Genomic DNA, 23,237 nt, shown 5'->3' with positions numbered 1-23,237 from the left:
TTGGATTTTTAAATTTACATTTCAATATCTCATCCTCTCTCACACTTCTTCTATGAGGATATTCCCCAACTCAACCACCCAACCCTTCCTGCCTCCCTGCCCCACCCCACCCATCCCACCAGACCTCTAAACTTCCTGGGGCCTCCAGTCTCTTGAGGTTTAGCTGCATCTTCTCTGACTGAACCCAGAACCAGGAATCCTCTACTGTGTATATGTTGGGGGCCTCATTTCATGTGGTTTATTCTGCCTGATTGGTGACCCAGTGTCTGAGAGATCTTGAGGGTCCAGGTTAATTGAGTCTGCTGATCTTCCTACAGGGGTGTTCTCCTCCGATTCCTCCAGCTTTTCCCTAATTTTACCAGAGGAGTCAGCAGTTTCTATTCATTGTGTAGGTGCATATATCTGCATCTGACTCTTTAAGCTGCTCATTGGGTCTTTGGGAGGGCAATCATGATAGGTCCTTTTGTGAGCACTCCATAGCCTCAGTAATGGTGTCAGGTCTTGAGGAGTCCCCTGGAGGTAGATTCACCTTTGGCCCTGTCTCTGGACCCTCTTTTCCCAGGGTTCTTCTCCATTTCTAACCCTGCATTAGTTTCAGACAGGAAGAATAATGGGTCAGAGTTTTGACCTTGGGATAGCAATCCTATCCCTCACTTGATGCCCTGTCTTTCTGCTAGAGGTGGGCTCTACAAATTCTCTCTCCCCACTGTAGGATCTTTCATCTAGGGTCCCCCCACCTTGAGTCTTGAGAGTCTCTCACTTCCCAGGTCTCTGGTACATTTTGGAGGGTTCCCCACCTCCTTCCTCCTGAAGTCACCTCTTTCCCTTCTTCATGCTTGCTTTCAGGGCTTCAGTCCTTTTCCTCCACCCAATACCAGATCATGTTCCTTTGCCCCACCTCCCACCTCTTTCCCTTTCTCCTTGTTCCTCATCCCTCTCCCCTTGTGGTTGCTTTCTTCTTCCTCCCAACTGAAACTGAGGCATCCTCACTTGGGCCCATCAGATTCTTGACCTTTTTGAATTCTCTAGACTGTTTCTTGGGTACTCTGTTTTTGTTTGTTTGTTTGTTTGTTTGGGTTTTTTGGTTAATATCCACTTATTAGTGAAATCATACTACATATGTCCTTTGGGGTCACTGAGGACAATATTTTCCAGTTCCACCCATTTGCATGCAAAACTCAAAATGTACTTATTCTTAATGTGTGATTAATATTCCATTGTGTAAATGAACGACATTTTCTATATACATTCTTCTGTCGTGGGACATCTGGGTTGTTCCCAGCTTCTGGCTATCACAAATAAGGCCACTATAAACAAAATGGAACATGTGACCCTGTGGTATGGTGGGGCAACTTTTGGTGGTATATTCCCAAGGGTGGTATTTCTGGGTCTTTAGGTATGTCTATTTCCAATTTTCTGAAGAACCTCCAAAATGATTTCCAGAGTGGCTATACCAGTTTGCAGTCCCACCAGCAATGGTGTTCCTCTTTCTCCACATCCATGCCAACATGTATGGTCTCCTGAGGTTTTGATCTTAGCCATTATGACTGGTGTAAGGTAGAATCTCAGGGTCATTTTAATTTGCATTTCTGTGATCAATGAAGAATTTGAACATTTTTTTAGGTGCTTCTCAGACATTTGAGATTCCTCTGTTGTGAATTCTCAGTTTAGTTCTATACCCCATGTTTTGATTGCTTTGGTTTTCTTTTGTTGTTTTTGGTTTGTTTTTGTTTTGTTTTGCTTTTTGTGGTTAGCTTCTTTAGTTCTTTAAATACTTTGGATATTAGCTCTCTATCAGATATAGGGTTAGTAAAGATTTATTCCCAATCTGTAGGTTGCTCATTTGTGTTATTTACTATGTCCTTTGTCTTACAAAAGCTTTCCAGTTTAATGAGGTCCCATTTATTAATTATTAATCTTGAGACTGAGCCATTGGAGTTCTGTTTAGGAAATTGCCCCCTGTACCAATGAGTTCAAGCCTCTTTCCCACTTTCTCTTCTATTAGATAAAGTGTATCTGGTTTTATGTTGAGGACCTTGATACTCTTGGACTTGAGCTTTGTGCATGTTGACATATATGGGTCTATTTTCATTTTTCTATATGCAGACAGCCAGTTAGACCAGCACCATATATTGAAGATACTTTCTTCTTTCCATTGTATATTTTTAGCTTCTTTGTCAAAGATCAACTCTGCAAAAGTGTGTCGTTTTACTTCTGAGTCTTCAACTTTATTCCATGAATCAACCTGTCTTTCTCTGTACCAATACCATGTAGTTTTTATCACTATTGCTCTATAGCAGTGTTGAGGTCAGGGATGGTGATTCCCCCAGCTGTTCTTATATTGTTAAGAATTGTTTTTCACTATTCTGATTTTTTGGCCTTTCCGAATGAATTTGAGAATTGCTCTTTCCATGATTTATAGAATTGTGTTGGGATTTTGATGGGGGATTGCATTGAATCTGTAGATTGCCTTTGGTAGGGTGGCCATTTTTACTATGTTAATTCTGCCAGTCCATGAGCATGGGAGATCTCTCCATTTCCTGAGATTCTTTGATTTCGTTCCTGAGAGACTTAAAGTTATACAGAGCTGTCACTTGTTTGGTTAGGGTTAACCCAAGATATTTGATATTATTTGTAGCTATTGTGATGAGAGTTGTTTCCCTAATTTATTTCTCAGTCTGTTTATCATTTGTATAAAGGAAGAATACTGATTTATTTGAGTTAATTGTACATCCACCCACTGCAATAAAGTCTTACCATCAAGGTCAGTAGTAACAGTGAACAAGGACAATAGCCTGCTTTGTTATTTTTCATAGTGTAATTGCAATATCTTATGTAATTGTTTCTAATTAGACTCACTATCATTTGGTTATTTTGTTTCCTTTTGATTGTGTGAGATACCTCCCTTCCTCCTCTCCTTCCTTCCTTCCTTCCTTCCTTCCTTCCTTCCTTCCTTCCTTTCTTTTGTATTAGCATAAGAACTGATGTAGCCCAGGATGATTTAATTTCATTATGAAGCTGAGAATGACCTTAAACTCCTGTTCTTTCTGCTCTTTGTTTCCAAATGATTGGGATAACAGGTGTGCTCCAAAAGTCTATCTGCATTTTATCTCTTAAGGAAAACATCTTAGGTCTTCTCACCAATGATGTAACAGAGGCTTGGCATGCACTCTTTCTTGTCTTGTTTTTATTTATACATCATATTTATTTTACTATATAGCAGGTACAATATGGAGAACTTTCTATGTATTCAGAGACTGGATTCCCACTACCATCTTAACAATATTTTTGTAACCTGGCCAAAGCAGTGGAGCAAATAGCAGTAATGTATACAGAAGGCTTCCTTATGCATTAATGGCAAAATTTAACCCTCTGTTTCATGTCAATATGGCAATAACTATTTAAACATATAGTTTACTTTTCTCATTTTGTGATCAAATATCCAATAAAAACAACTTATTGAGAGCAGAGTTGTTTGCCTTACAGTTTGAGGGCATAGATTCAATCTACAATGGCAGGGAGGCATGGGCAGGCTGATGAGGCAATAGTCACATTTCATCGACAGTTGGAAATCAGAAAAAGCTGACTGCTTGTTTTCTTGTTTTTATTTATTCTGAAGTCCATGAAATGGAAAGACATCACCCATGTTCATTATAGCTATTATCAATCTAGAACCTCGCTCACAGACAAGCCCAAAAGATTTGTCTGTCAGAAGATTCTAGGTCTTGTCAATTTGAAACAATTGGGCATCACACTCTGATATAATATCTTTGCTTTGTAGGTTTTATTATTGTAGTTTACAAGTTTATTTTATGACTTATTTCTTTATACCCTAGTTTTTTTTTTTAATTTAGATACCCCAAGTATCAGATGGTTTGTTGTTGTTTTTTTTTTTTTTTCCAAGAATGTACTTTGATGATGACTATATAACTGTTAGGCTTTAGAAATCTAGAAACTCCTTCGGTAAATGAATGTCATAAATGGTATGGTTTGATTGAGTTCTTACATAAGGACCTTCCTTCATTGAAGACATCTCACTCTTTCTCCCTCTCTCCCCTGTTTGCTTCTATGGGTTTGCACTGAATGCTACCAGACTAGTTATTGCAAGAGTCACTGCTGTGTTATATACACGTTCATAATAGTCTTCTTTACAATATATGTTCTTGGAATATTATAAATCTAAAGAAGACTTTGGGACAAGTTTCTTTTTCTTGGAGCTGAAATATGGTTATAATCCTGCCTGATGGACAGGGGCAAAGAATTCCTTCCTAATAATTTCATTTTGCCTATTCATATCACTCAGATACATGGCATATAATTTCCATTTAGTTCCTATTACCAATATCAAAATTTTTTGAAACTTCATCTACCTTAGAAATATCTACCTCTGTCTTGGGCAACACACAACCCCCTATCTGCTATCTATCTATCTATCTATCTATCTATCTATCTATCTATCTATCTATCTATCTGTCTGTCTATCATTTATTCTCCTCTCATGTAATACATCTCAATAACAGTTTCTACTCCCTTAATTTTTCCCAACTTTACTCCTTCCCCCAGATCAACTTCTCTTCTGTTTCCCTTCAGAAAAGAGTAAGCCTCCAGGGAGTCCAGCCAAACACAATAAGTTTAGGATACAATAAGTTTAGGATAAACCCTGATATCAAGGCTGGGTGAGGTAGCTAGCAATGTGTCAGGTTGGTCAATCTTATGTTGTAATATTAACACCATGATTGTATAAAATGTTTTTATATTTTTGTATCACTTACACATTTAAATGTCTTAATATTGTAACAAATATTATTTTAAGTTTTTACTTGCAGCATATAACAAGTTAAATAACACCTATTATCCATCAAAGTATTTTTGAATGGATAGGCAGATTAATAAAATTTAAACTGACTTGAAACATTATTTAGCTGCAATCTAATAATGCTATGTGGGAAATAGAAAAGGAACCACCCTAAAAACATAATTTCTGCCTCATATGTAAGCAAGAACATTAATTTTCCCAAAGCTCATAACTAGACAAAAAAAGAAAAATTCATCCCAAGATAAAAAGAAAATGATTTAATGCAATTCAAATGTTTCTTTTAAAAATAAATAATTTGACTAGTACCAGGAACATCATAATTCAGTGTGTTTTAAAAAACAATAAAATAGGTGCATAATAATTAAAATTATACTTAAATTGTGAGTCAATGTGAATGTATTAAAATAAAATAAAATAATGAAAATACCCCCTCTAAAGAAGAGAAAGGGGTTAGTGGAGCACAATGCCACGTGATACACTGCTTTTATTTATCTCTAATTTTGGTCAAGTTTCTTAATAATAGTCTGCCTAATTGGAACAATCCATAGATTTCTAAATGGGGCTGTTATTTTAATCACCAAATCAGTTCCTTGGTGCATCTGAGATATATTTTTCCAAATAATAATTGATTTTCAACAAATGCCAAGAAGGCTAAAAGAGCCTTGACGTTGCATTTTTATCAAAAGAACAATATCAGCCTATAAAAAATTTGTGCTTCCATGAATACTAAAATGCCCATACACTCTTTTGTCAGGCTTGTAAATATGTGCTATACACTTTGCATATATTACATTTTTCAGATTACTTTTACAGATCTTACTTTAAAAAGTTATATACCCATGCACCTAGGTTATACACACATATAACTGACTACCAGAAAGAAAGATTAAATTTATTTCTTGAATACTTTTGTAGTGTGTCCTAAAGTGTCACAGTCATTTCCAAAATTAATCTCATCACTCATTGTTTCTTAATGTCCTTGACTAGCAGGACTCTATGTAGTGTCTGTACAAAAAACATAAATAGTAAAATTAGAGAAAGCATAGGGGTCCATGACCAACAAATTTCAAAAGCTCCTCAGCTTGTGCTGTGATTCTCTACCCATCTCCCCTATCCATGCTGGTATTTTGTCTGATTTAAGTTTACATAGGTCTTATCCATGCTGTCACAATTCCCATGAGTTCTTATGTTTATCTGCCCTGTAGCATTTCTAACACAGTATTCTTGAAGTTATCTACCATTTCTCCCAATCTTTCGGTACAATCACCCCCCCCCAAAAAAAAAATCCTTGAGCCTTGTGAGTGAAATATAAGCGTGTATAGATACTTTCCAAGTTTTGGAAATTAGGCTGAGCACTTCACAGTTTTGTCTTTCCTGTGTAGTGACCAGTTAAACATCTACCGCAGTTGCCATTAACTGCAAGAAACTTCTTTGATAAGGGTTGAGCAATGTGATGATCTATGGATGTAGCAATTAGACTAGGGTAGCTGGACAGTAAGTCACAGGAATCTTTTTGCTTCCAGCCTCTGGAATCTGGGATTAAACGTTCATACCACCACGACTATTGGCTATTTTACATTAGTTATAAGAATCATAGGGTTCTTATGACTGCATGACAAACACTTTCCCAAATAAGTCATATCCTAACCACAGTTTTAACTACTTTTACTCTTTTAAGAAATTCATATATTACACTCTATTTACATCATTTCCATTCCTCCCCAAACCCTCCCATGCCTCATCCAATCTCAAGTTCCAAACTCTTCCTAAATAATTGCTTCATATGAATACATATGTGTACATACATGCATGCATACATACATACATACATTTATTTACCAAGTCTACTTAGTGGTGCTGACTATGACCACTTGGTAGTGGATAACCCACTAGGGGGATATGAAATTTATTCTCTTCTCTCTGAGACCATCGGTTACTATTAGATCTTCATCTGGAACATGGTCTTATGAAATTTCTCCCATTCACAATGGAATGTCATTGTCATGTCACTGTACTCTCATTATGAAGATCTTGTTTTAGGCAACAATACTGTTAAGGTTTCATAGGTTTGGCTTCCTTGTTGTATTTACAAAACACTATTTAGGAGCAGGTATCCTGGTCATCTGGTTCTCATAATCTTCCCACCCAACTTTCTATGATTTTCCTGAGCCTTATGTGCATGACTTTAAATTTAGTTGCATCACAGGGATTGGACACCCTATAGTCACATATCCAGTGCCTTTTGACCAGTTTTGGATCACCAAATAGTCTGTAGCACCTATTTTAAAGATGATGTCATTTCATTGTTATTAAATGTGATACAGTACAAAAGGTTTACAAATGGATGAATGAAATGTAATGACTATAGTTCATTCATCATTATGATCTCTCAAATTATGATTTGAAAGAATGTGTTTTCTTGCCTCCTGGACAAGGAAAAATGGGAATAAAAAAATTAGTTTACTCTGCATTCCTTACAAATAAACTCAGCTAACAAAAAATTAAATATACAAATACTGTTTCTTTGAACTGTTTTTATTAATACAATAGAATATTTAAATATTAGAGAAATATTCAATTCTATTATACTCACAATTAAAATTAAAAAAAATTTAATAGTTTCTTATATATATTTCCTATGGAAAATATGTGGATTTCCTTAAATGTGTTTCAGAGAAATAGCTCTAGTTCTGAACTGCTTGATCTTTAAGACTGTCGTGAAGGAAATGGGATAGTGAGTTGTTCTGCTGTGAAATAATTATAACAGTGGCTTGGACAGAGAAGCTTAGTTAGACTAATAAGATTCTATTGAGCTCCAAAGATAGTAACATGACTTTGTGAGAAACATCTCTTTCCTTTCAGGAAGAAAGAAGTATTTGAAAAGCAAGCACTTTGTAATATATATAAAATATATATTATATATGTAATATATATGCCTATGTATAAGATCTATACACACATTTACAATTGTATACATATAAACATATATACTCTATCAAAACCAATAACTGATATATCCTAAAAATTACAGTTGATATATCTAAACAAGACTTAAAATCCTCCTTCTTAACTCATTTTTCACTGGCTTCTATCAATGAAACTTGGTTCTTCCAGTAGATTATTATTCAAAAGGGAAGGTATGTATAGTCATGGGAGATTGGTGACCGTTCTAGGACTTTTAAAGAATACATGTAACATGGTCTGGTTTTTAGTGCTATGGTAAGATAGTACATCTACAAGGATTTTACCAACTTCCACCTAAGAAAACAATTAAATGTAATTATACTCTCTTACCCTGCCAAAGCTCATTTATATACTGTGAGCTTTGAAATCCTTCGACCCTGAAAGAATCCTTATGACACAGTCTCGTATTTGCTTCATTTTCACTCCATAGACAATAGGATTCATAGTGGGAGGCAAAAGCAGATAAATATTAGCCACAATGATGTGACAAGATGGAGGGATGGTATGCCCCCCAAACCAGTGTGAAAACAAAGAAAACAAGGCTGGGCTATAGGAGAAAACAATGGCACAGATGTGGGCAGTGCAGGTGCTGAAGGCTTTCTGCCTAGCATCTGCTGAGGATAAGCTGACCACTGCCCTCATGGTGTAGGAGACTGTGATGCACAAAATGTCAAAGCCCCCAATCAAGAGAGCAACCATCAGGCCATAAATGGCATTTACCTTGACATTGCCACAGGACAACTTGGCTACGGACATGTGGTCACAGTAGGTATGGTTTATTATATTGCCTCGGCAGTAGGGTAGGTACTTGATGACAAATATAATTGGAATAATCAGCAGTGCTCCTCTTAGGAAGGTGGCAATCCCAATCTTGGCAATGATAGCATTGGTGAGAATGGTGGAGTAACGCAGAGGGTAGCAGATGGCTATGTAGCGGTCCAGAGCCATGAGCATGAGCACCCCAGACTCCACCCCCGTAAAGGTATGGGTAAAGAACATCTGTACAAGACAGTCATCAAATCCAATTTCTTTTTGATGAAACCAGAAGATGCAGAGGGCTTTAGGGATTATACTGGAGCATATGACAAGATCTGTCAGAGAAAGCATTGCTAAAAAGTAGTACATGGGTCTATGTAAGGAGTCCTCAAAGACGATGAGATAGAGCAGTCCACAGTTCCCCATCATAGCCACTGCATACATGGAACAGAATGGGAAGGAAATCCAGATGTGTATGTCTTCCAAACCGGGGATCCCATTCAGAACAAAGGAAGCTGGAGTTAGATCTGTGTTATTCTGCACTGACATGACCAGGCTGGTACCACCATGAAACTGCTTAAAATTATGTAGGTTTTTCTAAAGAAATGACAAGAGAAACTACAGGTTGGGATTGCTATTTATAACTCTGCTCTACTTTTAAAAACCATAGAATACATTTTAATATTCAATCGACCAAAGGAATAGCTATGTCTGTATTGTTATTTATTGTTAATTCATTGATTCACTTAGGAAATTGTAACTGATCAGATCATGACTGAATTTTTGAAAGACAAATTTTCACCTTTATAGAATAATAATCCACTGTATTCTGTAACGATTTGTTAAAATGTGGCTTTATTCAACTGTTGATACATATTTTACTATAGATATGGTCTTAGAATGTAGGTTGGTCTGGGAATGTTGGCTGCATGCCTATCATACCAGCTCTGGGGAGACTGAGTCAGGAGAGCTGGAGTGAGTCCAGTTTGTAATATATTGCACGTCTCATAGATAGATGATAGACAGACAGACAGACAGACAAATGATTTCATCCTCTCAGCAACTATTAAACACTTAGGACTTAGACTATTAAAATTCTTATCAATAGTGGTTGAAGTTTATCTTTGTTACTGATGCTCTATTCAAAGGATTCTGAAAATAGTCTCATGATTTATTCCCCAGTAAATCTCAGGATCTCACAAGTCAGTGATATTGTTCCCTCATTCTTCGTGATTTCTCTTTACTGTATTTTAACATGCTGAACTATGATCCTTTTTCTCCACAAGATGAATGTGTGGTCACAGGTCAAGAGCAGCTTGTGGTGCCTAGAATGGTGAGTTCCTTGGTTTACTTTTTCTACAAAATAAGCAGTAACATCCTTTCATTTATTCTTTCAACAAATCCCCCTGCTTTACCTTCCTTGTCCTCTGAGAGTTTCCATTGCCTGTGTTAGATGTATCATACATATTTTATACACATTTTCTACATTATACAAATGCCATTAATATTACTATTTCTTATTGAAGGCTATTAAGTCTTTGCCTCTATTATACTATCTCCCCATTTAATATGCATTTTTCTCGATAACATGCTAACATCTATGATATTGTTTGCTCATTTATACTCTCTGATCTTTTGGATTCATGTTTTCATAGTCATAAAAATGGAACCCATTTTAATTTGTCTTTTGGGGATGAGTAGTCACATAAATAAAAGTTATATTTGGATAAAGTCTTCCAGGTTTGCCCACAAGAACTACCAGGCAGTTCCTGGTGAACTCCACTGCATTCCCTCCTCCATCTGTAACCAAGGAACTGACTGCACCCATCCTGACTTTCTTCTCTATCTCCACCATCCAATAGCAGGAGCTCAGCCTCCAGGAGCACTGACCACACCGAGCTCCAGTATGGCCACAACAATGAGGACCCAGAGTCATGTTAGACTCATCCCATCCAAAAGGGCTGCAGGACCTGTGTATTTGAGCCCTTTTCTTTTCACCATCCCAATTTTTCCACCCTGCTCTGTGACCACCCCTCTGCGCCCCAAACACACCCGTGGATCTACCGGAGATTACAGCTGCCAGAAGTGGACAGATAAGGCATTGGATCTGGAGGTTGACAGCTGTGTTTTGGCAGGATCTCTGTGGCCAATATCCAAGGTCCAAATGAGCACCTCACTTCCTGAGCCCTCTTGGTGATGCTGCATCTTGTACTCAACCCTGCAGCCAGGCGCCAGGGATCCCCCAAAGTCCGAGGTCTTCTCACCTAACCCAAGAACATGCTAGAGCTTCTGGAGGTGAAAGCGAAGCGGACTAAGCACACCCTTAACTGCAAGGGCAACTCAGGACCCACAGCAAGAGCACAAGCACAGGAGTGACCTGCTCCACCTGGCCACAGGGATGGCTCAGATCGATCCAGTGCTACCTGCACCACTGCGAGCGCTGTGGCTATCTGGCACTGCACATGTATCAGGACGCCCTTGCCAACCTCGTGTGGCTGGTTCCATGCACCGGGAAGGTCTCATTTCCAAACTCTAAAGTGGTACTTATTGAACACTGAGGACTGGGCTGGGCAGTGTGGCCACTGAGGGGCTTTCTCCATATTCAAAAGACAAGGACTCCACCTCTCCAGCCCCCATGAGTGAAGGTCTTAGGGGAAGTAGACAGGAGCCTCTTAGACAAGTTTTGTTTGTAAAATAGTACAGTAATTGTGTCCTTACTCCCTCGAGTCCACTAGAGACTTGAGTATGTCTGCCTTGGGAGAAGCTGCCTTCTAGTGTACTGTCTGTGGTGTTTTGAATAAAATTCTGTGTAAGAAACCTTGAAAAATATTGCTTTGCCACAGATAAAGGAAAAATGCATGTTTTCATTGCCTCTTTTTCTTTAAAAGAACTGCTTGCCTGTTTGTTGTTGTTTGTGGTGGTGGTGGTTTTTAAGTTTTGCTTCTTTGTAGGAGAAATGCTTGATATTGGGCAGTTCTAATCTTATCTCATATTTGTTTGTCATACTAGAAGAGTATTATTGAATCCCAAATTTTCTTTGCTTCCAAACTCTGTTTCTAACTTAAGTGTTTGGAGTAGAGAAATGGGAGAAATTGTCTTTGTTTGTTGTGGTTTTTGTTTGTTTGTTTTGTTTTCTGCTATGGAACAATGTGAATCCACACAGGCCTACCCTGGAAGCTCAGAACTCCGTGGTGAGAGGCTACAAATACCTGAGCAACTCTTGCAGAACTAGAATCCAGTGCTAAGGATCCCAAAGGAACACTGGACACTCTGTCTCTCTTTCTCATTGTCTCTCTGTATCTTTCTGTGTGTGCACATGTGTCTGTATGATGCATGTGTGTGAATGTTGTGTGTGTGTGTGTGTATGTATGAAGTCTATATGTGGTATGCAGTGTGTATGCATGTGATGTAATGTGTTGTGTGTATGTAAGGGAGAGAGTGTGTGTGTATGGTTTGGTGTGTGTATGTGTAAGGGAGTATGTCTGTGTGTGTGTGTGTGTGTGTGTAGTATGTGTATAATGTGTGAGTGTATGTGTGTGTGTAATGTATGTGGATGGTGTGTGATGTGTATGTATAGTATGTAAGTGTGTGTGTGTCAGCATCAATATGAACAAATTTTTATACACTCTCACAGTAAAATTCTATATAATAGTGATGATAAAACCTGGATTTTCATACAATCTAAATAAATTTTGTATACTGTGTTGATGTTAAAAACATTACGCATTAAGCAGTGTATTTGCTTAGTGACCCCTTTATAAAATAGAAAACTAAATCAATTTTGTGTAAACTGTCAGAAATAATTAGTATCTGTGAGGCTGAGACCAGGGAAAGTTCAAGTTTGAGACTAACCAGGGCTACATAGTGTCGTTATCTCAAAAAAATATTCAATATAAGTGGAAAATGTTCTTATTGGGTAAAAAAGAGTGACTAATAGAAGTATAAAGTAGAGGGCTCTTGCAAGCTACTGAATTTATTCTGTCTGGATTTGGACAGGCGATTACTAGTGGGGGCGGAAGAGTTACTTCTTTTCATAAATATGGACACTGGTGAGTTCCCTATACCATGGTGGATGACCTCACATTCACATCTATATGGGGAGAGCTAACTGAACTCAAAGGTTAAAAATACATTATTAAATATAAATGGAGAAGAAGTTGAGAGGGAGATGAGATGAGGATCCTTAGGAGTCAGAGTGGGTACAGGACTGGGTATGATCAAGAAACATTGCACTCTTGTATGAAATATTTAAAGAATAACTAAAGTAAATTCATCCCTTTTATATATTAGGGTGGCCACTATATGATGACAGTAGTGTGTGCCAGCTGCAAGCAGGCTGTCACCTGTGAGTTGGCTCAGCAGTTAAGAACACCTGCTGCTCAATCATGAGACCCAGAGATTTTATTCCAGCACCCAAATCAGGCAGCTCTCAAACATTTGTAACTCCAAGGAGCCAGTGCCCTCTGCAGATTTCTGTCAAAACACACACACAGACATGCATACACGCACACACGCACACACACACACACACACACACACACACATGCCTGCCTGTGTACAGACTCACATGGACACACACACACACACACACACAAACACACACACACATACACACATGATTAGTCTTACTTCATATTAGTAATCATGTTTTGTGATGGGAATCTGTGATTCTTCATATGGACTTGATGCTATTATATGATCACATTAATGAGAGTATGAACTGCTTGAAGGGTGAATATTGTAATGAGCTGATGATACATTAATTGACTTGATTATGGTGGTCATTTCACAAAACATAAGCATGTGAAAACAGCATACCGCATACATCAAAAATGCATATTTTTGCCCATTTCATCATAAAGTTGAAATAATATGAGAAAAATGTCTCATTCAGACATAAAAATATCAAATGGCATTTTTTTTATATTTTTTTTATTAACTTGAGTATTTCTTATATACATTTCAAGTGTTATTCCCTTTCCCGGTATCCGGGCAAACATCCCCCTCCCCCCTCCCCTTCCTTATGGGTGTTCCCCTCCCAACCCTCCCCCCATTGCCGCCCTCCCCCCACCAGTCTAGTTCACTGGGGGTTCAGTCTTAGCAGGACCCAGGGCTTCCCCTTCCACTGGTGCTCTTACTAGGATATGCATTGCTACCTATGAGGTCAGAGTCCAGGGTCAGTCCATGTATAGTCTTTGGGTAGGGGCAACAAAAACAAGATTACATGGCATCATCTGAGCCCAATTCTCCCACCAAAACAAACACTGAATGTCCAAACACACCAGAAAAGCAAGATCTAGATTTAAAATCACATTTGATCATGATGCTGGAGGACTTCAAGAAAGACATGAAGAACTCCCTTAGAGAAATGCAGGAAAACATAAATAAACAAGTAGAAGCCCATAGCGAAGAATACCAAAATCCCTGAAAGAATTCCTGGAAAACACAATCAAACAGGTGAAGGAATTAAAAATGGAAATAGAAGCAATAAAGAAAGCACAAAGGGAAACAACCCTGGATATAGAAAACCAAAGGAAGAGACAAGGAGCCGCATATACAAGCATCACCAACAGAATACAAGAGATAGAAGAGATAATCTCACGAGCAGAATATTCCATAGAAATCATCGACACAACGGTCAAAGATAATGCAAAACAGAAAAAGCTACTGGTCCAAAACATACAGGAAACCCAAGACTCAATGAGAATATCAAACCTAAGGATAATAGGTATAGAAGAGAGTGAAGACTCCCAGCTCAAAGGACCAGTAAATATCTTCAACAAAATCATACAAGAAAACTTCCCTAACCTAAAGAAAGTGATGCCCATAAACACACAGGAAGCCTACAGACCACCAAACAGATTGGACCAGAAAAGAAACACCTCCCGTCACATAATAGTCAAAACACCAAATGCACAAAATAAAGAAAGAATATTAAAAGCAGTAAGGGATAAAGGTCAAGTAACATATAAAGGCAGACCTATCACAATCACACCAGACTTCTCACCAGAGACTATGAAAGCCAGAAGATCCTGGACAGATGTCATACAGACCCTAAAAGAACACAAATGCCAGCCCAGGTTACTGTATCCTGCAAAACTCTCAATTAACATAGATGGAGAAACCAAGATATTCCATCACAAAACGAAATTTACACAATATCTTTCTACAAATTCAGCCCTACAAAGGATTATAAATGGTAAAGTCCAACATGAGGAGGCAAGCTACACTCTAGAAAAAGCCAGAAGTTAATCATCTTGGAAACAAACAAAGAGGTGAAAAGCACAAAACCATAATCTTACATCCAAATATGAATATAAAAGGAAGCAATAATCACTATTCCTTAATATCTCTCAACATCAATGGTCTCAACTCTCCCATAAAAAGACACAGATTAACAAACTGGATAGGCAATGAGGACCCAGCATTCTGCTGCCTATAGGAAACACACCTCAGAGACAAAGAGAGACACTACATCAGACTGAAAGGCTGGAAAACAACTTTCTAAGAAAATGGTCTGAAGAAGCAAGCTGGAGTAGCCATTCTAATATCAAATAAAATCGATTTTCAACACAAAGTCATCAAAAAAGATAAGGAAGGACACTTCATATTCATCAAAGGAAAAATCCACCAATATGTACTCTCAATCCTAAATATCTATGCTCCAAATACAAGGGCACCTACATACATAAAAGAAACCTTAGTAAAGCTCAAAACACACATTGCACCTCACACAATAATAGTAGGAGATTTCAACACCCCACTCTCATCAATGGACAGATCATGGAAACAGAAATTAAAGAGTGACATAAACAGACTAAGAGAAATCATGAACCAAATGGAATTAACAGATATTTTAGAACATTCTATCCTAAAACAAAAGGATATACCTTCTTCTCACCACCTTAAGGTACTTTCTCCAAAATTAACCATATAACTGATCCTTAACTGTAAAACAGTCCTTAACAGATACACAAAGATAGAAATAATCCCATGTGTCCCATCAGACCAACACGGCTAAAGCTGGTCTTCAATAACAATGAGGGAAGAACGCCCACATATATATGGAACGTGAACAATGTTCTACTCAATGATAACCTGGTCCAGGAAGAAATAAAGAAATTAAAGACTTCTTAGAATTTAATGAAATTTAAGGTGCAACATACCCAAACTTATGGGACAAAATGAAAGCTGTGTTAAGAGGAAAACTCATACCTCTGAGTGGCTGCAGAAAGAAACAGGAGAGAGCATATATCAGCAGCTTGCCAGCACACCTAAAAGCTCTAGACCAAAAAGAACCAAATTCACCCAGGAGGAGTAGAAGGCAGAAAATAATCAAACTGAAAGCTGAAATCAACCAAGTAGAAACAAAAAAGAACCATAGAAGAATCAACAGATCCAAAATTTGGTTCTTTGAGAAAGTCAACAAGATAGATAAACCCTTAGCCAGACTAACAGGAGGACACAGAGAGTGTGTTCAAATTAAGAAAATCAAAACTGAAAAGAGACATAACTACAGAATCAGAGGAAAATCAAAAAATCATCAGATCTTATTACAAAAGCCTATATTCAACAAAACTTGGAAATCTGCAGGAAATGGACAATTTCCTAGACAGATACCAGGTACCAAAGTTAAATCAGGAACAGATAAACCATTTAAACAACCCCCATAACTGCTAACAAAATATAGGCAGTCATTAAAGATCTCCCAACCAAAAAGAGCCCAGGTCGAGACGGGTTCAATGCAGAATTCTATCAGACCTTCATAGAGGACCTCATACCAATACTATCCAAACTATTCCACAAAATTGAAATAGATGGAGTACTACCGATTTCCTTCTATGAAGCCACAATTATTCTTATACCTAAAACACACAAAGACCAAACAAAGAAAGAGAACTTCAGACAAATGTTCCTTTTGAATATCGATGCAAAAATACTCAATAAAATTCTGGCAAACCGAATCCAAGAGCACATCAAAACAATAATTCACCATGATCAAGTAGGCTTCATCCCAGGCATGCAGGGATGGTTTAATACACGGAAAACCATCAACGTTATCCATTATATAAACAAACTGAAAGAAGAAAACCACACGATCATTTCTTTAGATGATGAGAAAGCATTTGACAAATTTCAACACCACTTCATGATAAAAGTCCTGGAAAGAATAGGAATTCAAGGCCCATACCTAAACATAGTAAAAGCCATATACAGCAAACCAGTTGCTAACATTAAACTAAATGGAGAGAAACTTGAAGCAATCCCACTAAAATCAGGGACTAGACAAGGCTGCCCACTCTCTCCCTACTTATTCAATATAGTTCTTGAAGTTCTAGCCAGAGCAATCAGAAAACAAAAGCAGATGAAGGGGATACAGATTTGAAAAGAAGAAGTCAAAATATCACTATTTGCAGATGATATGATAGTGTATTTAAGTGATCCCAAATGTTCCACCAGAGAACTACTAAAGGTGATAAGTGGCTGGGTATAAAATTAACTCAAATAAATCCGTAGCCTTCCTCTACACAAAAGAGAAACAAGCCGAGAAAGAAATTAGGGAAACGACACCCTTCATAATAGACCCAAATAATATAAAGTACCTCGGTGTGACTTTAACCAAGCAAGTAAAAGATCTGTACAATAAGAATTTCAAGACTGGGGTTGGGGATTTGGCTCAGTGGTAGAGCGCTTACCTAGGAAGTGCAAGGTCCTGGGTTTGGTCCCCAGCCCCGAAAAAAAAAAAGAATTTCAAGACTGAAGAAAGAAATTGAAGAAGACCTCAGAAGATGGGAAGATCTCCCATGCTCATGGATTGGCAGGATTAATATAGTAAAAATGGCCATTTTACCAAAAGCAATCTACAGATTCAATGCAATCCCCATCAAAATACCAATCGATTTCTTCAAAGAGTTAGACAGAACAATTTGCAAATTCATCTGGAATAACAAAAAACCCAGGATAGCTAAAACTATCCTCAACAATAAAAGGACTTCAGGGGGAACCACTATCCCTGAACTCAAGCAGTATTACAGAGCAATAGTGATAAAAACTGCATGGTATTGGTACAGAGACAGACAGATAGACCAATGGAATAGAATTGAAGACCCAGAAATGAACCCACACACCTATGGTCACTTGATTTTTGACAAAGGAGCCAAAACCATCCAATGGAAAAAAGATAGCATTTTCAGCAAATGGTGCTGGTTCAACTGGAGGTCAGCATATAGAAGAATGCAGATTGATCCATGCTATCACCCTGTACAAAGCTTAAGTCCAAGTGGATCAAGGACCTCCACATCAAACCAGATACACTCAAACTAATAGAAGAAAAAGTGGAGAAGCATCTTGAACACATGGGCACTGGAGAAAATTTCCTGGACAAAACATCAATGACTTATACTCTAAGATCAAGCTTCGACAAATGGGATCTCATAAAACTGCAAAGTTTCTGGAAGGCAAAGGACACTGTTATTAGGACAAAAAAGCAAGCAACAGATTGGGAAAAGATCTTTACCAATCCTACAACAGATAGGGGGCTTATATCCAAAATATACAAAGAACTCAGGAAGTTAGATTGCAGGGAGACAAATAACCCTATTAAAAATGGGGTTCAGAGCTAAACAAAGAATTCACAGCTGAGGAATGCCAAATGGCTAAGAAACACCTAAAAAATGTTCAAAATCTTTAGTCATAAGGGAAATGCAAATCAAAACAACCCTGAGATTTCACCTCACACCAGTGAGAATGGCTAAGATCAAAAACTCAGGTGACAGCAAATGCTGGCAAGGATGTGAAGAAAGAGGAACACTCTTCCATTGCTTGTGGGATTGCAGACTGGTACAACCATTCTGGAAATCAGTCTAGAGATTCCTCAAAAAATTGGACATTGAAGGACCTGGGGACCCAACTATACCTCTCTTGGGCATATACCCAAAAGATGCCCCAACATATAACAAAGACATGTGCTCCACTATGTGCATAGTAGCCTTATTTATAATAGCCAGAATCTGTAAAGAACCCAGATGCCCTTCAACAGAGGAATGGATACAGAAAATGTGGTACATCTACACAATGGAATATTACTATCACAAACAATGCCTTTATGAAATTCATAGGCAAATGGATGGAACTGGAAAATGTCATCCTGAGTGAAGTAACCCAATGACAGAAAAACTTACATGGTATGCACTCATTGATAAGTGGATATTAGCCCAAATGCTTGAATTACCCTAGATGCACAGAACACATGAAACTCAAGAAGGATGACCAAATGCGAATGCTTCACTCCTTCTTTAAAAGGGGAACAAGAATACCCTTGGCAGGGAATAGGGAGACAAAGTTTAGAACAGAGACTGAAGGAACACCCATTCAGAGCCTGCCCCACATGTGGCCCATACATATACAGCCACCTAATTATATAAAATGGATGAAGCAAAGAAGTGCAGGTTGACAGGAACCAGATGTAGATCTCTCCTGAGAGACACAGCCAGAATACAGCAAATACATAGGCGAATGCCAGCAGCAAACCACTGAACTGAGAACGGGACCCCCGTTGAGGGAATCAGAGAAAGGTCTGGAAGTGCTTGAAGGGGCCCGAAACCTCATATGAACAACAATGCCAACCAACCAGAGTTTCCAGGGACTAACCCACTACCCAAAGACTATACATGGACTGACCCTGGGCTCCAACCTCATAGGTAGCAATGAATAGCCTAGTAAGAGCACCAGTGGAAGGGGAAGCCCTTGGTCCTGCCAAGACTGAACCCCAGTGAACGTGATTGTTGGGGGAAGATGGTAATGGGAGGAGTATGGGGAGGGGAAGCCCCTGTAGAAGGGAGGGGGATGGGTTAAGGATTGTTGGCCCAGAAACTGGGAAGGGGAATAAGAATCTAAATGTAAATAAGAAATACTCAAGTTAATAAAGAAAAAAATGGAAAAAAAGAAATACTCAAGTTAATAAAATTTTTTAAAAAAGACAACAGTCCAGATTGTGTTATATATATGGTTTTCAAAAATGTCAGAAATCCACAAAATTTGAGATTTAAAGTTATTTATTTTTTCTTGAGACATATCTACTCCTAACAGTTTCCCTTTGGTGGATTTAATGAAGAATTTGAACATCTCTACTTCAAGGTGAGGCAATACTTTGTGACTAGGCAGTCACTGGACAAACTGCCTCTTTCATCTGCAGACTAATACTGTCCAGAAAAAGACAAATTATGCAGAATAATTGACTGATAAGCTCTGGCAAAACAGGTTATCAGCCCTTCAAAAATCTGCATTTCAAGAGTCTGTGAGTTGATTTTGGTACAGAAGGCTGAAGACTTGCACTCAAACGTTGCTAACAGAGGACTATGCTAGTGGACATTTATTTCTACAACCTCTCAGTTCTGGAAGCCTTGGTAGACTTCCTATGTGTGTAGACATTTGGTCATTCAAAGATTTCTGACATGTTTGAAGACTGGTAGTCTTATAGAGAACCCAAGCTGTTTAGCATTGAGAAGGATAATAAATTTGAAAGGTGGTTTTTCAGATGGCATATGACCTCAAACCAGGATATAAGTCAGGTATAGAATTATAGTCTTTTAGGATGGATGGCAAGGTTCTTTAGTTAATGGACATTATTGATGGATTGGGTGTTGAGTGTATCATATGTTTTATAAATTGTAGATTGGTAATAATTGCACTTAATTTAATATAAGTGAAAAGGCCTTTTTACTGGACAAAAAGGGCAAAAAGGGGGAGCGAAGTGGGTGAGAGGCTTTGCTGACTGAGAATTAAGCTATGCAGCAGATATCTTGGAGCACTGTGGTGTAGACCTAGTGGAAATGAATGATACCATTTTATTTTTTATATTTTCATAACAACACTGGGTAAACCCCAAATTCTGCATCTGCTTGTCTGCTATCAAAGTAGTCTTCAGATCCCAACTCATTTTCATCTTTGTTGACTGCAATAAACTTCTTTTTCCTGGACTGGTTCTACTCCCTGTTATCAGCTTTTCTCAGCAGATAGTCCACGATTCTACCTTCTTGAGCATCTTGGGGTCTCCAAGGCAACTTTAGTGTTATAGATTCTTGATTCAGTGTCTGGAATCCACACATGATCTTCTGGTTCCTCCAAAGGGCTGCATCACTTCTCTAGCTCTGCCCTCTGTAGTACTCTAAGCTCAGGCTGATTCATTCTACTGCCCTGTGTTCTTGGTGATCATCCCATGGAACTGGAATCTCTGATACACTGGGGTCTTCTGCTGCAACTATGCTTCACCAATAGCCTCTCACAGGCTCTCTTCATGGTGCCAAGCCTCAACTCCTTTGCATGACCCCTTCAGTCCTGGGCTGTCAGCAACTGAGGCTGCACCTTCACCAATGGCCTTCAATGGCCTCTCACTGTTACAAGCCTCAGCTGTTCTCCATGACCCCTTCATGCCTTCAAAAGCAGTACCACCTGGCGACCCTTACACATTACAAAGTACAGCTGTAACAAGAGTTACAATCTTGGCTATCTCTGAAAGACAGCATCTTTGGGCTCTCAGAAAAAACTTCCCAGAAGATTTCACCTCAATTTTGCTGCTTTCTTCTTAAGCACAACTAGTTTCTTAGCTCTAGTTAACCAACATCAATTTCCCTAGTTCTTCCTCCTATTTTTCACTCTAAAGCCAGAGACACATGGCTGAAGCTGCCAAGTTCTGCTGTGTACAGTAGCTATAACATGATCCCCCTTATTCTATTATTTGCTTTTCAACCCCCTCTCTTCCTAAGCCTGGCTTTCCTGGAACTTGCTCTGTAGACTTTTTGAGACTTCCTTTGTCAGTGTAATTAATATAAGTCTCTTTACCTTAGACTCAAGAAAATTCTTCAGACAAGGGAAGAAAGCAGCCACATTCTTCGCCAAAATACCACAAAAACAGTCTCTAGGCGACATTCTGAAATTCTTCTCTACTGAAAACACTTATGCCAGGTCCGTACAGTTCAAATCATACCCAGCAACAAAGTTTTCCATTTTCCCACTAGGATGGCCTATTAAGCCCAATTTAAAGCATCCCACTGCTTTCCAAATCCAAAATCCTAGAACCCACATTCTTTCAAACAAAGGCATGGTCAGGTCTATTACATTGATACCCCAGTACCTAGTACCAACTTCTGTCTTAGGATTTTACTGCTATAAACACACACCATGACCAAAGCAACATTTTTGACAACATTAAATTGGGGCTGGCTTACAGGTTCAAAGGTTCAATACAGTATCATCAAGGTGGGATCATTGCAGCATCCAGGCAATGTGGTCCAGGAGGATCTGAAAGTTCTGTCTTCAGCTGCTAGTGGAAGACTGACTTCCAGGCAGCTAACATGAGAGTCTTAATGCCCACACTCACAGTACCTATACACCTATTCTAACAAGGCCACATTTAGTCTAACAGGGCCAAACCTTCTAATAGTACCATTCTCTGGGCCGAACACATACAAACCATGACAATAAGTATGTGTCCTTCTCTATCTCTTTTAGTTTTGCTTTGAAATCCGTTTTTTTTAAAGATATTTCTCAGGTACACCAGCTAGATTCTTAGGTCCTTTTTATTTATTTTTCAATTCTTACCCTGAGGTGATGTCTATCCTTTATGATAAGGTACGTTTCTTGAACGTACCAGCAGAATGTCTTCTGTTTTAGTTGTGTTAGCCTGTGACTTTTTATTGGAGAACTGATATCATTGATACTGAAATAAATCAGTGAGCAATGTTTGTTGATATATATTCTTGTAACCTCCCTCCTCTCTTTCTCTGTGTGCTGTGTGTGCATGTATGTGTGTGTGTGTCTATCTTTCCATGTTTTTTTATTTGCTAGCCTGGGATTCTTTATTTCTTGTCTTTTCTTGGATGCAGCTAATCTCTTTAGGTTGGAATTTTACTTCTAGTATCTTCTATATGGCTGCATTAGTAGATAGATATTGCTTAAATTTGATTTTATCATGAAATATCTCATTTTCCACATGTATTTTGATTGAAAAATTTGGGTATAGCAGTCTGGTCTGGCATCCAGACCTCTTCAAGTCTGTAGAACATTTTTTTCAGGCTATGGCTTTTAAAGTCTCCAGTGACATATAAAGTATTAGTCTAATAGGTCTGCCTTTCTATGTTACTTAGTCTTTTTCCCTTTTAGCTTTTAATATTTTTTCTTTGGTCTATCCTTAGGTCAAGGGGAATATCTTTTCTGGTTCAGTCTGTTGTTCTTTATCTTTCTTGTATCATATTAGGCATCTCCTTTAGGTTAGAGCAATTTTCTTCCATAAATTTGCTTTTCAAAATACATCCATACCTTTGATTATGTTTCTTCTTCCTCTATGCCTATTATTCTGTTCTTCTTACATTTGGTCTTTTCTTGGTGTTCCAGATTTCCTGACTGTTTTGTGCTAGTGAGTTTTTGGATTTAACATTTTGTTGGACTGGGGTATTCATTTCTTTTAGCATGTTTTCAATGCCTGGAATTCTTCTATGTCTTGTATTCTGTGAGCGAGGCTTACCTCTAAGGTTCCTGTTTGATTTCCTAAAGTTTTCATTTCCACATTTCCTTCAGCTTGGGCTTTTTAAAAAAATATTATTCTCTCTCTACTTTCGGGTCTTGAAATTTTTTTTCTTTTCATTTCCTTCCACTGCTTGTATTTTTATGTATTTCTTTAAGTAGTTAATTCATTTCTTCTATA

At 38.2% G+C, this 23,237-nt stretch overlaps 1 protein-coding gene across 1 annotated transcript; it reads right to left on the bottom strand.

Moving 5' to 3' along the window:
* Window positions 1–8,125: 8,125 nt before the first annotated feature.
* On the bottom strand, window positions 8,126–9,085 carry Or52n4d (olfactory receptor family 52 subfamily N member 4D). Its single transcript, NM_001000174.1, is given in 1 exon segment — window positions 8,126–9,085. A coding segment is annotated over 1 exon segment (960 nt).
* Between the last annotated feature and the right edge of the window lie 14,152 nt (window positions 9,086–23,237).

The sequence above is a fragment of the Rattus norvegicus genome, chromosome 1, assembly GCF_021556685.1.
Source record: "Rattus norvegicus strain SHRSP/BbbUtx chromosome 1, alternate assembly SHRSP_T2T, whole genome shotgun sequence".
NCBI lineage: Eukaryota > Metazoa > Chordata > Mammalia > Rodentia > Muridae > Rattus > Rattus norvegicus.
This window is presented reverse-complemented; position numbering and strand designations above follow the sequence as displayed.